Source organism: Juglans microcarpa x Juglans regia, chromosome 6D (genome assembly GCF_004785595.1).
Source record: "Juglans microcarpa x Juglans regia isolate MS1-56 chromosome 6D, Jm3101_v1.0, whole genome shotgun sequence".
Lineage (NCBI taxonomy): Eukaryota > Viridiplantae > Streptophyta > Magnoliopsida > Fagales > Juglandaceae > Juglans > Juglans microcarpa x Juglans regia.
In genome coordinates this window covers 16,879,563-16,897,766 of record NC_054604.1, presented here as the reverse complement: position 1 = coordinate 16,897,766, position 18,204 = coordinate 16,879,563, and the positions used below count along the sequence as shown (strand labels likewise).

General features: G+C 37.6%; 1 protein-coding gene across 1 annotated transcript; it reads left to right on the top strand.

Annotated features, from left to right (window-relative positions):
- The first annotated feature begins 1,257 nt into the window (after positions 1-1,257).
- LOC121235420 (increased DNA methylation 1-like) lies at positions 1,258-11,532 on the top strand. Its single transcript, XM_041131764.1, has 7 exons — positions 1,258-1,906; positions 2,527-2,636; positions 2,739-2,977; positions 3,080-3,166; positions 3,298-3,397; positions 11,111-11,324; positions 11,414-11,532. The coding sequence occupies exons 1-7, from the start codon at positions 1,258-1,260 to the stop codon at positions 11,530-11,532; spliced, it is 1,518 nt and encodes a 505-aa protein (XP_040987698.1).
- The last annotated feature ends 6,672 nt before the right edge of the window (positions 11,533-18,204 follow it).

Below are 18,204 nucleotides of genomic sequence, written 5' to 3'. Positions count from 1 at the left end.
TGTTGCTTATTCAATAAAGGGAAAAAAAAGACTTTTCATCATATTGTGGCTATTGATTTACCATTATTTGTCTTTTATCTTCCTAATCATCACTATTTAACTCTTCTACGACCTTTTTATTAATTTTCAAATAAAGAAAACAAGATTTTTCTTCTTATTGCATGAGCTATTGACGCTTCAATATTACTTACCCTCACTACAAGAAAATTGCTTATTTTTAGTCAGTTATTTCTTGCGAAAATGACTATTTTCTGTCAAAATGAGTTTGTTTTTTTTTGTAAATAGTCTTTCTCGTGGCAACTAATCTGTCACAAATGCTTATTTTTCTTGTAGTGCCCATTGGCTTTCTGAACTTTTAACTCTTTTACTTTGAACTTTTTATATTTCTCATTTCTTATAATGTTGATTTAGTTGAAATATATAAATTTTTCTTCCCCAAGATTATAAAAATGTTTTTGCACTTAAAACTTTTCGACAATGGTTTTAAAAATAATGCCAATGTAATTATTTCTTGCGTATTACTTTAACATATATATATATAATTTTGGGTTATTAGAATTATATAATTTAAAAAATGAATATATTTTTCATGAGTCCAATTTCACATTAACGCCAAACAGGAATTGAATTTATTGAAATTAATTTGGATAAAGTATTTTGGAATAAAAAAAGTTAATTAAATTAACTAAGGGCTGTTTGTTTGTGATTTTAGAAAATTGAATTTTAGAATGGGAATTAGTTCTTATTCCTTTAAGTTCACTATTACGACGGATATTCAGATTATATGATAATAATATGTTTCAATTTTCTTATGAGACCTTTTTAACTTATGAAAGATCAGAACAGAACTTTTTCATTTCCTACTGCGTGCAATCTTCCATCATATGCTTGTATATATTGAATACATATATAGGGGTACTCGTTCTTTCTCTTACGCTTTAATTCTAGTCTTCCAATATATTTGTAATTAAAACCATTAAATCTCAATTAAGATGGAAAAAAAGAAAAGAATCAGATTGGTGACAAATCAAAATGATTTTCTTCACAAAATAAAACATGAATCCAACACATGATTTTCTGCATTGCTTTTCATTGTGTTGGTAGTGGAGGTAATTCGAATTAACTTTATTTAACAGTACATTGAATGCAATGCATGGTTTGTATTATAAGCTCGACTTTTCTGATGCAGAAACTTTTGATCCAAACAGCTACCACAATATTCTATCTTGAGAGAAAATTTTCTTGGTACTTAAAACTATGGCCTACAAATTGAGAGACAGGAACCAAAAGAGAATTTACTTCAGCACAAGCAGTTCAGATAGTGACTCCAGCTATTCTGATCCTGACTATTCAGGATCTAGGCCGCCACAAAGACCACAAAATCAAGCCACAAATATTCAAATTGGAAGTTCAAGTTTGGTGCGAAGAAGAGGTCGTCCCATAAAGAGAAGGGTATATGGAGGAGAAAACCAAAGTTTCGAAGTTGGAGAAAGTTCTAGGGGAAGAAAGCAAGCTCCTTGTTCACTTAAGAAACAAAACACAAGTGTTGGAAAACGACAGGAAAAAACAACCATCTTGTCTTGGTTGATAGACTTGGGGATTATCAGGGAAAATGCAGAAGTGTGGTATCTGGAGGATAATCGAGTAAGAATTTTGCTGAGGGGAATGATTAGAAGGGCTGGGATATTCTGTCTGTGTTGTAAGGAGGAGATAACAGTTTGGGAGTTTGAGATTCATGCTGCAAGTGATCTGAAAAGACCATATGCGAATATTTTCCTAGCCTGGAAACTCGTTTCTCTCTTCCAATGCCAGCTTGAGGCTTGCATTATGGTCATGGGACCAAACCAATGTGGATTTAACCAAGTTGTCCCTAAGGAGAATGCTGTAGACAGGAATGATGATGCTTGTATGATTTGCACGGATGGAGGGGACTTGATTTGTTGTGACAAATGTCCTTCAACGTTTCATAAAGATTGCTTAAGATTGGAGGTAAGAAATTCATAAATGTCTTTGTCTGATCATTTCCCTTATAAGCATGTTTTGGTTCTAACATAATTAGTGCATGATTTGATTATATATATATATGGGTTTTAGAGTGTTCCACAAGAGGAATGGTTGTGTCCTTACTGCATTTGCAAATATTGTGGTCTTCTTGGCCATGGTAATGAAGAATTATTCACATGTTCTCAATGCCAAAAGAAATGTAAGTACTTTCATACCTCAATTTTATTTGGATTTTTATTATAGCATTCATTTTTTGGATCTATATATATAGGAGTAATGCTACATACAGTTATGGAGTGCGTAAGCGTCGTGTAATCATTTTGAAAAAGAGTGGCATCTACTATATATTAATTTTCTTTTTTCATGTGGGTCCGATATTTATTCACCTTTTTCAATGTGATTATGCGACGCTTATACACTCACGACTACAACTATCATTTCTCTATATATAATAAATGATGATAATGTTTTTAATTATTTTGTAGCGATAAATTCTAATTAATTAAAGTGTGGCTTTTGCAGATCATTGGGCATGTTCTCTTGAAGAAGACTTAGATCTTAATACTCCAATCCCCAGCTCACTTAGCAACCAGACTCTCGTCAATTCTTTCTGTGGGAAAAGTTGCAGGGAGGTATTTAATTAATTTCATGTTTCAAAATATTCATTTGCTGTGATATTTCATGTATTAATTCATGTAAATTGCAATAATGATAATGGCGTGAATTTTACAAAGATTTTTAAGCACTTGGAAAGTATAGCTGGAGTCCGAAATGAGATAGATGGAGGATTGTCTTGGTCTCTAATGCGCCTAACAGATCTACGATCAGCTACACCTACCGATAATATTCATCAGATTGTGGAATGTAACTGCAAGATTGGCATTGTATGGGGCATGATGGATGAATCCTTCGTTACAACCATGGACCGACTTACTAATATAAATATAGTTCGAAGTGTCGTATACAATCAAGGGTAAGTTACCTTTTCATATCTTTAATTATATATGAGACTATATTATATATATATATATATAGACATCGTCATGGTTTACTCAATGTACATCGTTGTTTTTAGATCAAACTTGGCTCGAATTAACTTTCAAAGATTTTATACTGCCGTTCTTGAGAAGGACGATGAGATAGTCTCTGCAGCATGTTTGAGGTAATTTCTTAATGATTACAATATCTTTATGATCCGTATTGCAGAAAAACAGTATATATAGGTATGCATGAGATTAAAAGAATAACCCTTTGAACTAAAATGATCATCAACTGATCATGATGGTCTTGCAGGATACATGGAACAAAAGTTGCAGAGATTCCCTTCGTTACAACTCATGAAAACTATAGGGAAATGGGGATGTGGAGAAAGCTTCTAGTTGCGATTGAATCTGTAAGTTGTTGAATGAATATTTCCCACTGCATGTAATTATATCCCAAAATATAACATATATATAACAAGTATATAAATTAAGACTTCATGGTACACGTTTTTGCCTACCTAGAAACAAATGGATGTGTCACATAATGTGTATTATAGCTTTGTTAAATTTGAACAGAAATATATATATATATATATATATATATATATATATATATATATATATATATGAACTTAGCACACTTGACCCATTAAAGGTTGTTAGCCCTTTTGTACAAATCAAGTTAGCTATTACCATGACTAATCAATTATATAAATGAGGGCGGTTGCAAATTGAATTTAATAATACAATGGAAATTATAGAGAGACTTTCATGTGTAATTACATTATACATTAGCTGATATCAAAACACAGAAAACGTTTTGGTTACATTATTAGTTGCATATAGCAAAAATGAGTAGAAACTAACTATATAGCAAAAATGAGCCAGATTGGCTAACTAAACAAAATAAAGAAGGCTAAGCCTAATTTTTAGGTCCAATAGCAATTGGTTATGGCCTAGGAGTCATTGAGGGTGGCATACCCCTTGTCGAGATAGGTGGTGGACGGCAAAAATATACCTGGAGACACTGTTCATTAAGCTATGCATATAACAATGTGGGTGGACACCTTATGGCTACCACTAGGAACTTTGGGCTCCCTTAGTTACTACACCATATTATCGGCTCTCTTTACTGGGTGTTAGTACGTCAAAGTCCATATAACATTGCAGTTGCAATTTGCCTTCACCTTATTTCGAATGTGTTGCACCCACAAGCGTTAGGTGCGGCTATTTTGCTCCAAAATACTTTAAAAAGAACTTATTCGAAGTTCGTTGACTGTACTTCATCAACATAGGGTTACGACTCTAATTTAATCACTCCAGAGTGGACAATGGAGTTCCACTAAGATATTCTCCCATCATAGTATTGGGATCGTAACAAACCATTTTAATCCACAACCCCAAAGTATGAGACATTTGACCGTGTATCTTTCATGTAATAATGTGATGTACTTGTGCCATATTTAAAGAATGTATCACGTGTATAGCTTGAAATAATTAGAACATGACGAAACATATGCTTGTACATATCATGTGAAAGTTCAACAAAGCATACACTCCTTTCTAAAAACTCCAAACACATCCATTTAAACCAATCCAATTATGAGCAACATTGAATAAAGCATGCACACATAAGATATGAGTCATAGCAAGTAACAAGTAACAATTCCATAATCCAATTTGAATAACCAACATGCAGAGTTTACACGAAACATAAGTACATTATCCAATTTGGAAGGGAAGATATAATGTTTGGCTTCTAAGACCCTAAAGTCTTCCAACGAAAATGGGTGATTGGGGGTCAGATTGGAAGAAATGTGAGCTCGATTTTTCTTTCCTGCCTTGGTGGTAGGCATGTGGGTGTGGGAGATGTAGAGAAGATGAAGAAAATATGAAGCAACAACAACGGTCTTTCGGTTTCTCCTCTAGGGGGTACGTCCAATCATCATAAATGCCCCTTTACATACTTTCTCATCCATTTATCTTGGGAACAATAAGAGTCGTTAACTACAAATGCCTGCTTGACATGTGGCATGCCTTATTCTTTCTTCCAATAGGGTTTGGTATTTTCAAAATTCCTTAAACCCTTCCACCGAAAATCCCCTTTGTCCCTTGATCTTCCCTCTTCTTTACTCTATTTTCGAAAACCATAGCCTTTGCATGGGTGCCATGTGATGTGTCCCTCCTATTATCGAGACCTACCTCTTCCACTTCCTCACTCTTGAGGTTCAAGGAACTCACAAGTTTTGCCACATGTCATGGCCAAATCACCCTTCATCCATTTGTGGTCTAGGTACAATGAATCTAGAGAGGGTGATATGCATGGCTGCCAAATGGCGTGTGTTTCTTGCAACGTGGCAAAAATAGTGAGGGTGGTGTGTTTCCCTTGCATTTTCCGAAATCCCCTCCTTTGACTTCCTTCATCCACTTTTGGGTTCATATACATGAATCTATAGTGTAAATGCATGACTGCCAAGTGGCATGGTGGGGGTTAGGGTTAGCGTGTGCCCTAGGCAAGCTGAAACCCCAAGGCTTTTCTCCTTCTTCACATGACTTCTTCTAGAAGTCTAGAGCTTCAATGCATGAGGGACAAGTGGTGGATGCTTTCTAGAAAGACAAAACTCCCTTTCCCTATGAGCCTAATGAATATTATAGCTTAGGGAAACTCAAAGATCTCTAATAGGCGCCTATTTACTCCTTCCTAAACCCTAATTAGGTCTTCATACCCTAAATCCTTATGTGGCTGAAACATAGCTAGGCTTTCGGCTCTTTTTTGGGCTTGGACGCCTAACTAGTTCACCATTTCTTAGCAAGATTCACGTTAATAACTTATTCTTAACCTCTTCAATCTAATGGACTTAAGTCCATCTAGACCAAAACTTCAATTGAAAAATAAACTGTAAGGACCTAGCTTAGGCCAGGTTATCACAACGGGTATAACCCTTCAACATAGAGAAGAAAAAAGGTGAGTCACAAAACTTAGTTGGTAGACCTGTAGAAATGAGTAGCAGGTGTAAAAACTATTCAGAACAATGCAATACCTCGTTATATCACTCAACCCGAAATTTCCCAGCAACATATGGTCAATGACATGACCTATCAAATATAACAACACAACACTTCATGTACAATAATAAAATTGGTATACGGTTTAAACCTTTGGAAATACTTATTTCACTTTACAAGTCATGGAAACTCCAGTTCTACCCTTCTTTATTACATTATGGTCTTGCCATTAACTTTTCATTAATTGCATTTTAACCTATAAAATTTACTAAAACTACATTTTAAGCCCTATTTGTCCAATTTTCTCATAAATCATTTTCTTTACATTTCTTATCTATTCTTATATTGATTTTCATCAGAAATTAATTTGCTTTAACACTTTAGAAACCCTAGAGGTTGACTTCTCCATGCTTATTTCTAAATTTCTATTTTTCATCTAATTTTGTTGCATTTATAATTTCTTAAATTTTTATTATTTAACTTAAGTTTAATTTCACTATGATACCAAACTTAATTACAATTTACATTACATTTCTCAATCTAACAAAGCCGTTGTAACCCTAAAATATAAACCCTAGCTAAACCCTGAACTTTTAATATTTATAACTTCATCCCCTTTCAAATTTTATCTACACACTTAGCCTCAAATATATTCTATTTTTCTTTATTCAATTATTACATGATATATATTTATTATGATCTTCAAACCCTAAACTTTATGCATGGGCCAAAACCCTTAAATCTGATCTCTTGTGCAAATATTTACTTCAAATCTTGATCAAATCAATTCCAAATACTTCAAACACCATCCCTTCATCATTTTTTACATGCTATTTCCATATAAAAGAATTCTTTATGTCTTTCCTCCAAAATTTCAACATCAATTTCACACACACACAACTAAATATCATCATAACTTTGTATTTTCCAAAAACAAAAATAAATTTAGAAACTTACCTTGGTTGCTCATAACAAGTTAAACATCTCTCTTAAGTGCAACACCAAGCAAGCATGACATGAGTTTAGGCTTTATGTGCATGTGGTTTCGAGAATGAAAGTGATGAAATTTTGAGAGAGAGAGATAGAGATAGAGTGAAATTTAGTGTTCGGTGCAAGGGTTGTATGCAAATCAAGAAGGTCGTGGAGGTAGGAGCTGGATGAAGATGAGGGTCATGGTATGAAGTTAAGTACTATCATGCTCTGAAACATGTCTAGTCTTGATTAGTAATAATCCTGTTAAAGGGTTATCATATGGCCTTATCTTGGCTAACTATCCTAATGATCTTAATTCACTACCCTAATTATACTGATTAACTAACCTAATGTGGTCCTAATCTCACTTGGTGAGAAAATTTAAGTTTAGGGACAAAATATTAAACAAACTCTATAAAGCATCTCCCATAGCTACTTAGGGTATATCATATGCTAAGTTTGAACATTCAAACAATGTTTTAGGCTTTAACTTATTGATGGTTTCATATTACAACAACTAAATAAATTCAATAATCTTTGTACTACTAAGCATGTGATCCGTTTCAGCAAGAAGATAAGAAGTGATCTACTAATGAAAATAATGAACAACACTATGTTGAATCAAATCTTGATTTGCAACAGTAGGATTTTTAACCGCATGCTTCATTGGGAATATGATTTTGTGGATTGAGAGGGGCTTAGATTGTCATCGTCTATTGATATGCTGTGGTCAACGATAAGGCTCGAGACATATGATTGTTTGGTAGTTAGATTTGATCTCTTTATCATTTGTACGATTAACATCTCCCTTAAAATATAAGGGGAGAGATCAAACCATTAGCCTATCACAAAGAAATGAGAATCCCTATAGTAGCTAAGCCTTTGGTAGCAATATTAGCAATTTGAATAGATGTTGAGGTATACTTAATTTTGACATCCTCGTTCAATGCTTGCTTCTTGGTATTCCATGAAACAAGAAAAGACTAAAGATAGATGCAAAAACCACTAATGAATCTCCCATCATCAACAGATCCTACCCAATTTAAGTCACTAAAATTTGTAAGAGCAAGGTGCGTTTGGATACTAAGGTGATCTTAGATAATTTGAGTTGATCTGTGAATAGTAGTGTTTTGTAGGTCCCATTGAGATGTGTTTGAATGTGTGAAATAAGTTAAAATGTGTTTAAATGTATGCAGTAGGTTGAGATGGGTTTAAACTTTTTATGGGAAGTTGAGAAACTAGTGAGTCTCGTCAATGATTGATTTGAGATAAGTTGAGGTATGCTTGATAATTAAACATAGCCTAAGAGAGCCATGCGCAAGATCAAGGCCTCGAGTGATAGAACCTTTGAGGTATATGAGGCCCTCTTGGGCACTTTTCGAGGTGCAAGGGGCGAGAGAATGAAGAAATTGACATTAGAGGGAACCTATAATTTGACAATAGTTAACATTAAATGAAAAGGGCAACCATCATGTTGAGATAACCTGGATCCACAAGTAATAGAAGAAAAACAAGGTTTAGCTCCAATCATACATGCACAATACAAAAGTTCTAAGATATATTTGGACTTATTTAAGTAGACACTAGTTTTATGAGCCTAAGTCTTTTAATTCATATTCTTCTAAGAGATGTTAATCTCGCATAGAAAGATGATAGGTGGGTGCCCATGAAAAATATGTCAACAACATATATAGACAGGGTAGAAAATGTGAACATCTTTGTGAATACATCAAACAAAGGAAAATTGAACCATGCTCGTGGGGTTTACGTGAGGCCAAAGTTTGATTTGTGCAATTTCCATACATGGTAAGGGAATAGAGGATGTCTCAGTCTTTGGGACTTCTTTATATAGAAACTTTCTTGCAAATGACCATGTAAGAATGTATATTGTAATAGTAAAAGGATTGATCACTTTACTGATCAAAATCTTTGTACAATCAATTTCATCATGCTACTCAAGACCTTTAACCACTTATCTAACTTTGTACTAGCACCCGGGCTTCATGATTTTGTTTAATCTTTAAAACCTATTTGGATCGAAGTGCTCATGACATGGGAGTCAGTGGCAAAGATTCCAAGTTTTGGTTGCTTTGAGTGGTGAACTCAGTTGTGAAAGCGTATCTTTTGTCCAAGTATTTGACTGCTTAAGTGAAGGAAGTGAGCTCTAGATGGAGAGTTGGTGTAGGAAAGGCATTAAATAGATGAAGTGTGAATTGGTTGAGGTGATTATCAGATAAATGTTGTTGGTCGGAAGTGCCTACTTTGGCTCTAGTAATCAAATATGAGTTGGTTGTGGGTTAATTAAATATAGAAGACTATGGTTTCTTGGTTAGATGGTAGAGGGAAGGAGAAAGAGAGTGATGCGTATCAGTTGCAGGTGGGAGAAAGGATACAAGAGATGAAGATAGTGAAGATGATGAAGGTGCTAAACTAGGGTGGGGAAGATACATGAATGCATATAGGGTAAAGTGAGAAGAAAAAAATTTTGAGAAGAAGAATTAATAATTGATCATTGTTCCTTGCATGGCTGATCATCCTCTACAATATGTGTGGCAATTGTTTGAGCTACCATAGCATCAAATTGGGATGGTGGGTGGCGCCCTAATTAGAGAAATCCATTTCATGTTTTGATGATTGTTTTTACAACAGATTGGACAAGGAACTCAATATTGCTTATTCAAAAAGTTGGACAACTTTGGCTACCGTTGAGGATGTGAGGGGTTGGACCAAGGCCGCAACTATTTCTGATTGAATTATTTGAAGGATGCCTCTTCTTCTGAGGGGGAGGGAACTCTTGGCCTTGTTTGTTTGAGAATACATGGCAACATTTCCTAATTGAAATGCTTCAATTGCCATTGGGTTATGTATAGTGGAAAAACAAAAGGTGGTAACAAAAGTTGTGTAAGAAGGATGGAGACCACGTAAAATAAAAGATATGAGGTTTATCATGTACAACGTCTTTGCCCATGACTGTAAGTTAGCATATTGCTTGGCAAACAAAAGCTAATATGTATTCTAATTTTTAGACTCTCGGTGAAGAGTTTTGTAACTTGCATTTTTTTGATAAGCAACACCAAATCTTGAGTGAGAGGCAAAGCAAGAAACAAAGTAGGTCAGAATCTACATGGAAAGGTCAAGACCATAAGTTGAAGAAAACGCTGCCTTTATAAGTATTTTGTGGGTGGGCATGTCTCCATGTTGTTTACAATGCCCAACATATCGTATGTTTGCAACACTAGTATACATTGGGAGATCCAGAGTAAGTATTATGAAGAGTCAACCTTGATGAACATTTATTGGTTAATATTTGGAACAACAATTGAAGAAGAGCAGAGTGAAGACATATCAATCATATGGATTGAGGATGGTGTAGAGAGAATATTCTCTAATACTGAAGATTAATTCCAAAAAGAATAAGAGGTTGTAAGGTGATTTGAATGTAGAGGTGTAGTAAACTATACATGAATCCTAGAGATTTATAATTTTATTATAATGATTCATTTAGTAGCAAATACAATGAGTTTATATAAAAACCATAGTGCATTACAAACTGATGTGACTTGATGTGATACGTCAAATTGTAAAGTTACTTTTATTATAAAGTAGATCTAAGAGATTCCATGAAACCACATCAGTTTGTGGGTTTACTTTGTGTAATCTTTTTATGTTTGTATCAGTTCTCTTACAATTATGGTTGATATACTGCTATAGTATAAAGATAACAAAGTACTTAAAAATCCCTTAAAACTTATGGGCATAGCTTGGGAGGGGTCCTATTTGTTGAATTAGTAGAGTGAATATCTGTGTGGAGCATTGCTATGAGGATTGCATACTTTAAGGGAGGGAATAAAGGGCATACATATATTTCCACAAAGAAAATTTTGATCATATGAACGAGGTGCCAAACTGCCCTATTCTTTATCTTTTCCATTATTGATATTTTCATTCCACATTCTCTTCTATTCTAAATTACTGAGATTTTCATTGATGATTAAAATTGTAATGTTAAGGGTCACACTGAGGATATATGTTCTGTAACTATGTTAAATCATTATCTGTTTCTAAAAGCTTAAGCTGGTGAGAAGATATAAACTTAATTCTTTTAAATTATATTCTAACAGTGTTGATGCTTTTCTAATTTCCAGGCTCTTCACTTTCTTAAAGTTGAGTATTTGGTCATTCCATCCATCGACCATCTTGTTCCAATGTGGACAAAGAAATTTGGTTTTAGCAAAGTCAAAGGTTCCCTGATGAATGAATTAATCTTCCTCAACACATTGATGTTTACTAAAGCAGTTAGATTGCAGAAGACCTTGCTCCCAGCTCACTCTATAGAGCCAGATGGGGGAGATAATGGGGGTCTCTCTCTCTCTCTCTCTCTCTCTCACCTTTCATCCCAATCACCACTTGTTGCTTCTTGATTTATTTTTATTATTTTCTTTTTTCAGGGAAGGATGTTGATGGAGTTAGTAAACAGAAGGAGCAAAATGGAACAAGCAAAGGACGGAACCTTGGAAAACTCCCGCTTTTTGATTTAAACGTTGAACCTACGGAAGAGGGTAGATAGTAATGCCCAAGCAATAACGGGGAAAAGGTTGTTAAAACACAATGCTCCCAACATTCATGGTACAAAGATTTTAGGTCCAAGACTGTGTTGTCTTTAGTTTTAACAGACTGTTGTAGGCTAAATGGAAGGCAAGCCTAACTTGCATGTACTTTAGCTACCATTTTGATGACTTTGCTCGTACAATATTAATAATGCATATACTAGATATATATATGCAATATTTTCTTAGTTTTCTTTTTACAATAATTTTTAAGGTAGTATGGATTTATGTAAAATCTGAAACCTTGTTTTGTCATGTTTTGAAGTAAAATTCCCATATTATGTCTTGTAAGCTGAGCAGATATTGACAGGGTGATTTTGAGAATTTTTGGAATTATTTTAGAGTTTTTTAGATGTATTACTTATTGGGTTTTATAAAAGTATATAGGAAAAATTGAATAAAAAGCTTTTTTCAAAATATATTTTGTATTGTGGTTTGTGAAAGTGGATATGTGAGGTTGAAAAGTTGTTTAAATATTGTTAGGGACGTTTTTCGTAATTCCGGCCACGCCTCCCTGTAACCTGCAATAAGAAATTATAGGGTTTAGGAGTTCCCCAAGATACCTCCGATGATTAAGTTAGTATATCTCTTGCGGAGTTTTTAAGATAAACACTCCAGTACTGAGGGTATATAGTTTACTTGTGTGACGACCAAGACTTTCTAGGTAAATATTTTTTTTAACAACAACCCATGAGAGTTTCGGCCTTCATAGGAAATTAGGGTTTGAAGCCCAATGGAACTAGGGCTCATGCCCAACTCAAGTTCTTGCATGCCACTTGTCATCCAATAAAGCTATGTTTAGGAGTTGATGAATCTAGATGGAAATGAGGGAAGAGAAGTGAGAAGAATCTAGGGTTTGGTCTTACACGCCTACCATAGGAGATCAACTATCTTCTTGCCATGTGTCACGCATGCAAGGAGGTTTGCTTGTAGGAAGAAACTTTGTGACACTTGTCACTATGAAAGAAAGATTCTAGAAGGAGAACGATGAGGGTTTGGAAAAGTGGAGCCTAGAGAAGGCCAAGAGGCCTTGAACGACAACTATGGGAGAAGGAAGATTTGCTTTTTGCCATGTAGAAGGAAATCTTAGTGGGAAGACACCTTGAGATGGATGGCTAGGGCAAGGAAGTTTGTGCAATTTTGGACCAATCACATGTTTGTCCAAAAGTTTGGTGAAAGAAGATCTTCTTGGGAAGAGAGGGAGGTTTAAGCAGACCATGCACACACACACACACTCCTCACATGCCATTTGGTGCACATGCACACATGTAGGAGATTGAGGAAGATTGCTACCTTGCCAAAGAACTTGTAGCGACAAGATTCATTGAATCAAGACATGAAGTGAAGGGGCAAAATAGGAAGGAGGCTTCGGTTTTGAGGAAAGAGGCACCACTTGTCCAAAAGGTCATATTGTGTTTCCAACACAATCAAATGATGAGAAAGAGGAAGAGGCCTTAGGTTGGGACGCCACTTGGTAGCCATGCAAATGAGCTTGGCTCATGCAAGAAGCTTTTTGTGTCTATAAAAGGGAGAGGAACCAAAAATCCTAAGTCTTGTAGTCTTTTTGTGAATGTCTCTTGAGGTATTCGGCCACCACCCTTTCTCTCCATCTTTCTATCATTTTCTATAACACCCTGCTCCTTCTTCTGACGTAAGTAAATTCAACTACGAGTCTCGTTATCTGTGCTGAATCTCGATGGCGTGTTTTTAAAGATACTATGTGATTTCTAAAGTAAATCCAGTGTTTTAAAGCCATCAAATATTTTAAATGCCCTGTAAATATTTATATGGGGTATTTTCAGTGTTATTAAACCAGAATTGATTTTAAGTAAGACAATTACAATATTTTTGAAGAGCTCCAAAAATATTATAATTGTAAGAAATCATTTTATTAAAATGATTTCAGCTATTTAAAATATTATGAGATGTAAATTATGTTGAAAGCCCCAATTAATTAGATGGTTTTATTCCCTTAAAGATATTAAATAAGATTCATCATTTTATTAATGATGAATGAATATTATTTTATAAACTAAAGTTTAGTTTTAATAATAGTCTATCTTAATTCCTCTTAGTTTTTTTAGTTAAGTTAATGTTTATGCATTTTCAAATCAGTATTTGAAGTCCATCGTTAGATTGTTTTGAAGTTCCCAAAGTAAAGGGGTAGGATTAAGACCCAGGCCCTCTCTCTTTCTCCCTCACTTTTCCCTTTCTCTCTCTCTCCTCCCTCTCCCATCAGCTTACGATGCACGCCCCCTCTCCTTCAACCGAATCTCCTTCAGCCCGGCTCAGTGCCGCCGTGAATCGCCCAGCCTCACCGCCACCAGCAACGGCCTCCTCTCACACCGGCGAGCTCCCACCACCGAACCCAGCCTCCATCTCGTAGCCACCCTTTCCCACGCACAGGTTCACCATGCACAACTCCTAGCACTATTGTATGCAGCCACCCAGGCCATCGAGCACCACCACCAGTACCCTTTCGCCTCCCCCTTCCTTCCTCCCTTTGACCCAAACTTGTAGCCCCTTCCTTAGCTGCATGGAGCTCCTTCAACGCACGGGTTCTCCATACCCACATCCGAGCTCCACCTCTCACGGCCACCACACCACCACTTGAGACTTCTCCTCCCACCGCCGACCTCCCTTAGCCACCCCCATGTCCAGCCAAGCCACGTAGCTCCCCCACTCTCTCTCGAGCTCTCCTTCACGCACGGCTTAAACCTGCCGCCACACCACCTTACCGACGCCACCACCACCTCACCAAGGTGCTCCCAAGCCCCTCCATGCTTAGCCCTTTCCAGACCCGCACCTCTAGCCACCTCTAGTGGCCAAAACAGCCATTGCACGTGGCTGACCACCTCAGTACGCGGTGCTACCCGCTACCCATGACTTCCCACCATGTCGACCACCCTCGTATAGCCCAGATCCACCCACTAGAATCCTAGATCCGGTCCCCAAAATTGTCCCGTTGTAAGGTCACGGTAGTGACCGCTACCACCCAATCTAGTGGCTTCCGATGCCACTAGCCATGCTGGACAGCGAGTAATGCAAGGGTTATCCCGTCGATGGTATAACTCTCTTTCCCTTACCTTCGTTATTATGTTAGTTGGTTGGTTAGGTTGTGGACTCTGTTGTTTTGTGAAATTTGCTGTATTGTGGAGTTCGTTGTGTAGTGTGGTGATGTGATGGTGTATGTGAAGTGTTGGGCATAGTTGGAAACTGTGCTGTGTAGTGTTGTGGACTGTGTTGTATGGGTGACGTGGCGTTGTGTAGATTGGAAAGAGTATGCGTGGAGTGTACTCTATGTGGTGTAACGTAATGTGAAGGGAGTACACTTGTACTCCATGAGGTGAAGTGATACACTGTGTGGCGTGTCGTGAAGATAAGGATGGTTGCGTAGTTGATGAATGTAGAGCGTGATGAGTAGTGTTGGGAATTGTGAAACAGTGTCCCAAAGTAGTTGCAATGTGGCCTATAGTCTGAGGTGACTTGTGTCACCGTGCAGTTGACTTATGGCTGGGAGTATTACGAAGTGATAGAACAATTGTAAGAATACACAGCGGAAGCATGATGGGGGAATGTCATGGAGTGACATGGTTAAGCAAGAAGTCGTGCTTGTGATGGGTGAGGAGTTTGCGTAAGAGTGATGTAGCGGGATGTCAGGTGACGTGACAAAGTCAGGGTGTAGCATGGGAGTAGTCTTGAGCTATGACATGACGTAAGGTGTAGTTATGAATGGAGTCTTGTTGTGTTAAGTGTTGGGATGAACTGTCAAGAGTGATGGGTAGCATGAAGAGTCATGCTAGCCTGGTTAAGAAAAGGTTGGTATCAGAGTATGGGCTTGTTTACACAAGTGGGTGATCAACGTGCTATATGTTGGTCTTAGGTGATAAAGGGGTAGGTACGTGTGCAATCTGGTTAGACACATGTGCCGGACAAATTCACCATATGTAATGGGTAATCTGTCCTAAGCATGGTTACACGGTGCTTAAGCCTCCAAGTTGGCTTAGAGCAGTGTGGCATGTATGGATGGGTGTAACGCCCGTCCTTGTGGTCGGTCTTTTTATACAATATTTTGAGAAAGGACGACGGGAATTACCGTCTGATTTAAAACTTTTTGCTTCTTCCCAGGGTGCAAAACTCTACTTTTATAAAATAAAAATGTGTTTTTACAATAAAAGATATTTACAGTGGAAAACATCATTTTTAATAATAAAAATGCCTCTCTTACATTTAAATGCTCTTGCCTAGACTTCCCTGCTCTTCCCCATGGGCCGTGTCTGTCCTGATGCGTGCTTCATTTCCTTTCCTGTGGGGTAGGGAGGGACATGCATAAAAACTAAAATGAGTCGAAAACTCGTAAGCATTACTTTATGCAGTTAAAATATAACAACGTAGGTTTTCATTCATGCATTCATCATTCGTACATACTATACTTACATGCATGCGTGCATACGTGCGTTCATTTGAAAACGTCACTGGACGGGGTTTTCCTTTCATTTCGTAAAACATTTCACCCGTCAGTGCCTTCATTTCTTAAAGTGCGTTCGGGCATGCGTACATACATACATTCTTTCTTTTCACTTTCATAGGCCGGTACACATTGTTATGCCCCGTGTGTTATGGTTAGCGGCCCTTTGACTTGGATTCCGCCCGTGGCCACAGGTTGGGAATCCCTTTTCATAAGGGGCAGCACTGGGTGCACTACTAGTACTACTTACCCGGCATTGCAATATGCCCATTCATTGGTACCCTTTCATTCATTCATGTGGCCGTTACGTATCTTCATACATTTCATGCTTTCATTCATTCATTCACGCTAGCTCTGAAGAGCTGGAGCTTTCATTCTGTTCTTTCTTTCATTTAACATAAGAAAATATTTCTTTTCATGAGAAAACATCATTTCGTGAGCGTGGGCTCGAACGTCCTCTTTCATGACGTCCACGAGCATCACCTCGTGGCATTCACAAAACTATCAGTTTGTACCGTCCATAAAACATAAAGCACGGGCTCAAACTTCGTCTTTCGCAGCATCCGCAAGCATCACCTTGAACGTCGGCCTTTGCGGCGTCCATGAACATCACCTTGCGGCGCTCGCGATAACGTCGGTCTGTAGGATTCGTGAAGGCATCGGCTCAAGCTCGTCTTTCATGCATTTTCATCAGTTCGTTTCTTTGAAAATACATACAATAGATACATCTTATAGTCATCCATTCGTATCCGTACAATTAATAACATTGGGTGCATAAAAATGGGCTTTCACGGAAGGGCCGTACGTACATATAAGGAAAGAATGGCATCTTGTTTCGTAAACATTTTCTTAAAGAGAGAGCTTTTCGTTTTCTTTTCGTGTAATTTGTAGAAAAAACCAGATGGGCATGAATGTAATACTTACCTGGACTCCATGCTACTTTCATACCATGCAGTCCATTCATGCGCGTGTCAGCTGGCAACCTACATGCATACATCACCTTAACGTCATTCTCTATCTAATGCATAAGCAACTGAACTAGAAATAGAACTACACTATACTTGAAACACTCTCCCTCTATCCCATGTACTTACGTGCCCTTAACTACGTTCAAACCTTCGGGGACCACTTACGGTCACCACATCTTCCAACTCAGGTCTTGCCTCGAGTGCTTATTCACTAAAGTGAATCCATGATTCACCTTAGGATTAAGACACTAAGACATTCGTCTTATTCTCCTTATTGAACTCATCTTGATGCATGACTCAGACCAACTAAGTCACGCATCCCTTCCTTAGACAGTACACTTGTCACTATCTCCATGCACCTTAGCCCATACTAATCCTCAATCCCATCCATACAAGCCACACGGCTCTAAGCTAACTCCGAGGCTTAAGCACTGTGTAACTTTGCTCATGAAAGATTACCCATTACATATGGTGAATCCGTCTGGTACATGTGTCTCGCCATACTACACATGTACTTTACTCCTTTTATCACCTAAGATCAACATATACCATGTTGATCATCTGCTCGTGTAAACAAGCACCATACTCCGATACCAACATTCTCTTAACCCGGCTAGCATGACTCTTCATGCTACCCATCCCTTCTACAGTTCATCCCAACACTTGGCATGACAAGACTCTGTTCACAACCACGCCTTATGTCACATCATATAACTCAAGACTATTCCCAAGCTACACAGTGACCTTGTCACATCACCTGACATCCCACTACGTCATTTCTATGCCAACTTCTAACTCATCACGAGTACGGTTCCTCACGTACCCCTATCTCATCGTGACATCTCGTCACGATCCCGCTACGCCATTTCTACACTAATTCCTCACCCATCATAAGCATGACTGTCAATAACCACGTCACTTCGTGACATTGCCCAATCATGCTTCCGCTGCGTACTCTTATACTTGTTCTACTACTTCACGCATACTCCTAGCCATAAGTCCATCACGGTGACACTTGTCACCACAGACTACAGGCTGCACCATAACTACTTCGGGACATTGTTCCACAATTCCCGACACTATTCACTACGTTCTACGCCCATCAACTGCACAACCATCCTTATCTCTGCGACACGCCACACGGAGTGTCGCTGCCTCATGGAGTACACTCCACGTATACTCCCTTCACATATGCC

Bases quoted from the DNA above. Each gene is read 5' to 3' on its own strand.
- LOC121235420 (XM_041131764.1), top strand. From the start codon at position 1,258: ATGGCCTACAAATTGAGAGACAGGAACCAAAAGAGAATTTACTTCAGC. The intron at 2,978-3,079 runs GTAAGTTACCTT...CGTTGTTTTTAG, and splicing joins AGTGTCGTATACAATCAAGG to ATCAAACTTGGCTCGAATTA. The intron at 11,325-11,413 runs GTCTCTCTCTCT...TTCTTTTTTCAG, and splicing joins AGATGGGGGAGATAATGGGG to GGAAGGATGTTGATGGAGTT.